This window comes from Acyrthosiphon pisum, chromosome A1, assembly GCF_005508785.2.
Source record: "Acyrthosiphon pisum isolate AL4f chromosome A1, pea_aphid_22Mar2018_4r6ur, whole genome shotgun sequence".
NCBI classification, from domain to species: Eukaryota; Metazoa; Arthropoda; class Insecta; order Hemiptera; family Aphididae; genus Acyrthosiphon; species Acyrthosiphon pisum.
The window spans coordinates 124,737,523-124,744,631 of NC_042494.1; the positions used below are offsets into that span (position 1 = coordinate 124,737,523).

At 30.2% G+C, this 7,109-nt stretch overlaps 2 protein-coding genes across 7 annotated transcripts in view; one reads left to right on the forward strand and one right to left on the reverse strand.

Annotated features, from left to right (window-relative positions):
* LOC100164327 (large proline-rich protein bag6-B) overlaps positions 1 to 203 on the forward strand; it is a 14,638-nt gene extending 14,435 nt beyond the window's left edge. For 3 of the 4 annotated variants that reach the window (XR_003839171.1, XR_003839169.1, XR_003839170.1), the window contains 2 exons: positions 3 to 73; positions 141 to 203. The gene's annotated coding sequence lies outside the window, so the exon portion shown is untranslated. Of the gene's footprint in view, positions 1 to 2; positions 79 to 140 lie in introns of those variants that run through there. The other variant, XM_029488237.1, reaches the window with a different exon arrangement.
* Positions 204 to 3,559: 3,356 nt separating this feature from the next.
* Positions 3,560 to 6,181, reverse strand: LOC100161555 (peptidyl-tRNA hydrolase-like). Of its 3 annotated transcripts, none has more exons than XM_008180315.3 (5): positions 6,013 to 6,181; positions 5,754 to 5,895; positions 5,493 to 5,690; positions 4,875 to 4,960; positions 3,560 to 3,793 (listed from the first exon to the last, which is right to left on the reverse strand). In XM_008180315.3, exons 2-5 carry the CDS (start codon positions 5,781 to 5,783, stop codon positions 3,589 to 3,591), a joined length of 519 nt encoding a protein of 172 aa, XP_008178537.1. In that variant the 5' UTR covers positions 5,784 to 5,895; positions 6,013 to 6,181; the 3' UTR covers positions 3,560 to 3,588.
* Between the last annotated feature and the right edge of the window lie 928 nt (positions 6,182 to 7,109).

A 7,109-nucleotide genomic window follows, 5' to 3' on the forward strand; every position in this document is an offset into this window, starting at 1 on the left:
AGGATTTTTATCATTGATAGTTTATTGCTGTAACAGCCGCCCTATATTTCGGCTATGTATTTCTGCAGTAATGGTAATTATTAAATATTAATATTCTTATTTTAAAATATAGCCAGTAATCATTTTCAAAATAATTTTAGCAATACTTGCCCCTTCCCACAAATTTACACATTTTAATAATGGAAGAATTGCGTGCAAATATTGACCAATACTGGGAAAGAATGACCACTTTCCAAATGATGAGTTTATCTGTGGTTGACTATATTGTACCATTTGATGAAACAGAACAACTATTGAGAGTGGTCAGTATTAATACTTATTGAGTGTTTGAACATTTTTGAAATCTGGAATAGTGTAAATTTATAATTTTTATTCCATAGACTAATGGAGAACAATCTTCCAATCCTTCTATGCCTTCTTCCGAAAACATCAATGAACCGTTACCCGAAGTTGTTATCGGATCTCAAGATTGGCACCACAATGTTCCTTCAGTGAGTTTATAAATTAAGCATTTTAGTACAAAAAAATAAATATTTATGGGAGGTTACTAATTTACAGGAATGGGTACCGGTCATAGCTAGAGATTCACAACGTCAAAGACGTCAAGGTACTCAGCCACCTTATAGTGATGCATATTTATCTGGTATGCCTAACAAACGCAGGAAGATAGTGACGAGTTCTAAGCCACAGGGGTCTTTATCTCAAATAATAGCTAGTGAGTTGATTTATTACATATATTAAAAATGTATACTCTATTCTAGTTAAGTTTGTCCACTCTACCGTCAAAAACTGGTCGTTTTCGAGCATTTTACCCATAAATGTTCTATAATGTTACTGATTACAAGCCTTGGTGTTGAATTTCATATCACCATATGGAAATATGTAGTATTGTTTTTGTAAAAAAATCTATAGAGTATACGCTCAGTTGTGAACTTAATTCAATGATACAAATATGGCATATGCAATGAATTTTTAAAAGTAATACTAATCAGATTTAACCTTTCAAAAAGTAGCTCACTTTGTATGCTTTTAGTAATACATTTATAAACTCATAAACTTTACAAAAACATATATTTTTACCTATTGGTGATTGCTTAACATAGATACGCACTTTGGTGGACTTTAGTGCAACGACTCCAGCGAGGTAACAGCACGGAGTGTACTGACAGCGTTGAGGTGACTCCATAAACTGACCTGCTATAACTAATAAGTTTTTTCTATAGATTATAATTAGGTTTTCATTTATTTTTGTTATATTTTAGATTTGATATCAATGATAATAATAATTCATACCTATCATACATCTAAATTACTAAAAATCGCACCAACCTAAGTCTCACAATTTTGTCACACCCGAAGTATGTTTTTTTCGAAAAGTAACCGTTTGCTTTTTCCTAATTTAATCTACTCACATGCGCCTGCGAGTACGATTATGCTGGTTCTAAGATTGTGGATACGGGTCGCAACGCGTTGACATACACATGCACATTAATGTTCATTTACTCTCGCACACATTGACATGGCCCGGTTGTTCTTGCCACATAATTTGCCTAATTTCTTCTTGCTACTTAGAAAATCATCTACTGGAACTCCCTTAATTTATTTTGTACATTAAATATAAAAAATAAGATCAATTAGTAGCCGATCTATTAACACATTGACCGCCGGCGGTCACATGATTATGCGTCATCTGTACGCCAAGTATATTTTTCAGTGTCATTCCAAATTTGTATATTATACTATGTATTTGAAAAAAAGTTTAAAAATATAAAAAAAATTTAAAAAATACATTTATTACATCAAAAATTTTTTAATGATTCCCGCTACGCCACGACACTTTTTTGGGTGCATTATTGTAGCGCCATGGAAAAGTTAATAATATAAAACCGTATTCATTTATGGCCGCCGGCGGTCATGTGGCGTAGTAGTAATGATCAACTGTAGCCACCGGCGGTCACAAAAACATACAATTTGAAATTTACAATTGACTGCCAGTGGCCACATGGCGGTTAACGTGTTAAAGTTACATTTTACACAGTATATCAATTATTTTGCTGATATTTTCATATTTTAAAGACCTTAGGCGATCCGACAGTTTGATTTTATAAATGTGATCTAATTTTCTACGGGTCTTATTTATTTAATCGATACCGTTTACAATTAACGATGATATTGGTAATAATATGGGAAATTTTTAATATTATGCATATAATTTATAAAATTTATTATGCTACTTAATTTAGAAATAATCAATGTATGCATTATGCATTTATATTCTCAAAAATGTCAAATATGCAAAAACGTGCAAATAAGTTTTCATATTTGTAATCTAGACTTTATTTATTTATAAATTAACGGGTATGAATCAAATTTATTTCATACTCTAGTATAATTGTGGTTGAGCGAAAAAAAGTATGGAAAGTTGTAACACTTTTATAACTAGTCATAACCGTCTTTATCTCATTATCCGTCTTTTGAAAACATTGGGTTTAAAAAGTCCAATATCTATATAACTGTAAAAAGTCATTCTCCATTTTTTAATTTTATTATCATGACTGTTAGTTTTTAGATCAGTCTCTAAATCATTGTACTTGAAATTATACTGATTTTATTATTACTTTAATGTTTTTAGAAAATTTGGAAGTTGCCATGGGTGCAGCAGGTGTAGCCATTAATACAGAAGTGATAACAAGTGCTGGAGCAGATACAGCTGTACAGAATGCGTATACCGAACGCATTAGGACATTTGGCAGATCCGGACTAGATACACATCCTGATTTTTGTCCTACCCGTTATCCGAATGCTTCAAAATTCTTTTACAATCATAATCATCCAAATTAAACATATTTATTCAAACAAAAAACAAACTCTAAAAACTTTTGGTTTTAATTTATTTATATTTTCTTTAAACCCATATAATAGACTGACATGTTAAAAACAAGAAAAATCTGATGCTATGTTTTTATTATGTATTGGAATTTACTCATTCTCAGGTTATGCGCGAACGCGATTTATACTTTTTATTATAATTGAATAAATACCTCTTTTAGGCTGGCCATGGCATGTAATTTTTTTGGTTAGATTGTGTATTGTAAGGTGTTGGCGATTAATTTAACATCATTTAATGGATATTCATAATGCTTTTTACAACACTGTATATATACATAATATAAAGTTATGTACCTATTATATATAAAGTTAAATATTATTACTATTTGGATTGTTTGGAATGTCAAGTTAATTATTTCTTTAGATAATTTTATAATACTTTAAGATTAGATAACATATAATGATTAAATTATTCATTTAAAAGAAGGAAACCTTACAGTTTCCAATTACCTAGATTAAATGATTATAGGTAAATTATTTTGGTTTTTAAATATTAATAATTAATATTGTATTTTTTAAAACAACTATATAATATTATATCAGCAGATTACTTTCAATTTTATTCACTTTTAACTGAATACAATATTGTGTTTTCATGTAGCACATTCATAGTTGTATAACTAAAAAAGTTAGTTGTAAGTTATTAAATATAACCAATAAACGCATTAAATGTTCTCCAAAACAAACATAATATTTTATTCATTTTAGTAATCTAAGTTTTCCGGTTACAGGCTTGAGTTCTTGATCAGATCCAAAAAAAGCCAATGCAGTGAATGAGTTAGGTTCCACTTCAGTCAGACCCGCGTCGTGGACACAGAAAAATGGGACTTTTTGTATTTTTCCTTCCGAACACACCTTAATAAGTTCATTAGTGTTCTTTGCTGCAACAACGATTTTTCGACTTCTGAAAACATAGTTTATACTATTAGTAATTAACATTAATAATTTGACTATCCAGTTAAAAACTGAAAGACCTAACCAATAAAATACTATTTTGAAAAATAATATGAAATTGGGAGATCTTATAGTTAAAGATAAAACATGAAATAAACGAATAATATTGGTTTTAGGTATAACTAAAAAAAAAAAAAAATTGACCAGATAAAATTTTCACTGGTTGTTTATATTTGCATTTTCTATATACGATAAAATTAAAATATTTAGATTTGTTTTGAATTGTTTAGGAACATTTTCAGTTTTCAATTTTATTAGTCTTTTTTTCTATGAATGTCAATTAAACTATTTGTTGGGTAAAAAAGCTTGAACATTTAATACAAGGCTCCTGCTATATTGTAACGATGAAATTTAAAAATATTAAAAATCCTTAGTCACAGTTTTTTTTTTTATGCGTTAAAAGTTCAGATCTTGGTCAAAATACGGAAAAATCACGAAAATTAGCAAATTATTTTTAGTTGAGAATTCATACATTTTTTTTTTAAATCAGATTTGAAGATTTAATACAAGATTATTCATAAGTTTGTCTACCTTTATCCAAAAAAAAAAATGTTTACATCAAACCAAATTAAATTTTTATGAGCGTTTGAAGTTCATTTTATTACATTATTGGATTTTATCGCTTGATTTCTCATGAAGCAGTTTTGTTATATTTCCTTATAATTTACATTGGATTTTGAAAAAAGTTATTTTTGGAGATGAGTTTAAGGTGTTTAGGTTAGGGTTGACGGTATTGAAATTTGAAACCGGTATTGTGGTATTAGATTCGGTACTGATATAAAACGGTATACCGAAAAACCGTGGTACTGGAAAACTGAATTACACCGAAATGATATGCTGAGGGAGTAAACAATTTTTAAAAAACATATTACGGTATGTTTTACGGTATTACGGTATATCGTTGCAGCGGTATTTGTGCAGAAACCGGTGTACTGAAAAAACCGTCAACCCTAGTTTAGATAACTAAAGAAGATAATTTGTAAATCGTCTGTTTATCCTATAATAAAATATAAATAGTGTTTCAATCTTACCCTTGTTCATTCCATGTAATTAAATCATAACTTAGATCTTCACGTTCTTTCATCACTTCATACAAGCCCAATGCGGCATGTGCAGCCTACAATATACAAAATCAAATATCATAATAATATCATAATTTTAAAAATGATTTTTCATTAAAGTATATTACTTTTTATGTATAAATCTACTTTTAAGGAAACTTTTTTTTTTCACCTCAGAATACACGTTTTAGTATGCTGAATTCAAGTGTTTAAAAAAATTTGTGGAAACTTACTGTTCAAAAGTTACTACAAATCATAGATAATATTTTCACATTTGACAACAAATTGTCAATTTAAATTCATTAATTTGAAAAAATGTTACAAAAAATTAGTATCGTTATGAAAGGATCAAACTTTCATACTGCGTTATATTCATCAAAAAGTGACCACTATGCATGAGGCTAATGAGTGTGTAAGTCATATATAGTTCTAGTCGGTAATATCGGCAACTTTGATATGTCGTAACTTTTGAACAGTAAGTTTCCAAACAAATTTCAAGCTCTTGAATTCAGCATACTAAAACATGTATTTTGGGGTGAAAAAAATAGTGTAGTAGGTTATATTATAATTAATAATATATTCAATTACTTGTGATGCAGTTTTCCCAATACTCATGTTCAAGCCACTGTTTATAACGATAACCATTTTATTAGCAACAGTAACATCTTCCCATAATTTATCCCCGTCATCATCTACCACAGGTATATTTACACTAGGTTCTGAACTTGTAGTCAACAGTTGTTCCACAATTAAGTTTTTAGGTACATCACCAGCATTATCTACAATCTTAAACATAGTTATTTAAAAATTATAATTTAAGTACAAATGCTCAATATTAAAATATATTACTTGTATCACTAGTGATTTGGAAAAGCCCATATCTGTTAGTTCTAGAACAAGTTTTTCTTTTTCCGCCGATCGCTGTTGTGGTTTGATTTTGTTTTCAGCGGTTTGGATTTTGCTTTCGGCATTTTCTGGAATATTATTTGTTCTGGTAGATTCCATTTTTAATAGTGTGTAATGTAAGGACAAAAATGGAGATTTGTTAAAAAAAATTAAACTGTATTTCAAACACTACTCTTATGATTCATTATAGCTTGGTACCTACTGAAATAGAGAAATACCGGAATCGGAACAATATTACAAAAGTACAAAATAATTGTATTACTTTTTTTTTAATTTAAACTTTGTCAACAGTTAGTTTCTAGTGTTTTGTCACTTAACTTTAAGTTTCAATATTTAAATTAATTAATAATTAATAAAATAATATAAAGAATATTAATTATACAATTTTAAACACTCACATAGATAAACCGTGATGATAACAATAGTATCAGATACATAGAGTAATACCACAGAATAACACCACAATAACACCATAATACCACGGATATAGATACTATGGTTGCACGACGGCCCATATTGGATCACAGTGCTGTGCTGAGCGGCGCCGAATGTTCTTATCAATTCTGACAAAAAGTCGCGTTTTACTAGCGCCCTCTACAACTACTACTAAGTTACGGTAACCAAACCGGGTTACCTAGCCACGGTGGAGCGCTAGTATGTCGCGACTTTTTTTGTATGGATACTATGTATGTATTTATGTAACTTGATAAGAACATTTGGCGCCGTCATATTATTGTTCGTTGTGCAACCATAGTATCTATATCCGTGAGTAATACTCACGGTTTACCCACTATTTTGGTTACCACGATATCTTAAAACCACGATGTAGGTAAAATTTTACCTACATCGTGCTTTAATCCATAAAGGTCTTTTATAGGTCTATGCTTTAATCGTGGTTCGTACTGGTTACCACGAATTAAGATATACAGGATACGAAACGGAAAGGTCTTATCAATGTTTTTCTGAAACCCGCACCTTCTCACATTGCGGCCAGACTACTAGTGCTTTATAGAATTGTTGTGTTGATTGTCAACATGTGAACTATTAGTTCCTTGTTCTCCCGGTTAACACAATAATCCTATATAGCGCTAGTAGTCTGGCCGCAATGTGAGAAGGTGCGGGTTTCACTTATCACAAGTTCGTTTCGTATCCTGTATATCTAAATTCGTGCTGGTTACACATCGAATTGTGTTAAGGAGACCTTATCAGAATCCCTATATCAGCTATGGAACTACTGACTGACGCCATCTAGCGATAAATGTATTAAGAGGATGTCAGCGCACTATTAGTTTTCTCTCT

Coding starts and splice junctions, on each gene's coding strand:
- LOC100161555 (XM_008180315.3), bottom strand. CDS start 5,783: ATGGGCTTTTCCAAATCACTAGTGATACAA. Junction 5,691..5,753: donor CCAAATCACTAGTGATACAA/GTAATATATTTT, acceptor ACTATGTTTAAG/ATTGTAGATAATGCTGGTGA. Junction 4,961..5,492: donor TTGGGAAAACTGCATCACAA/GTAATTGAATAT, acceptor TGTATATTGTAG/GCTGCACATGCCGCATTGGG.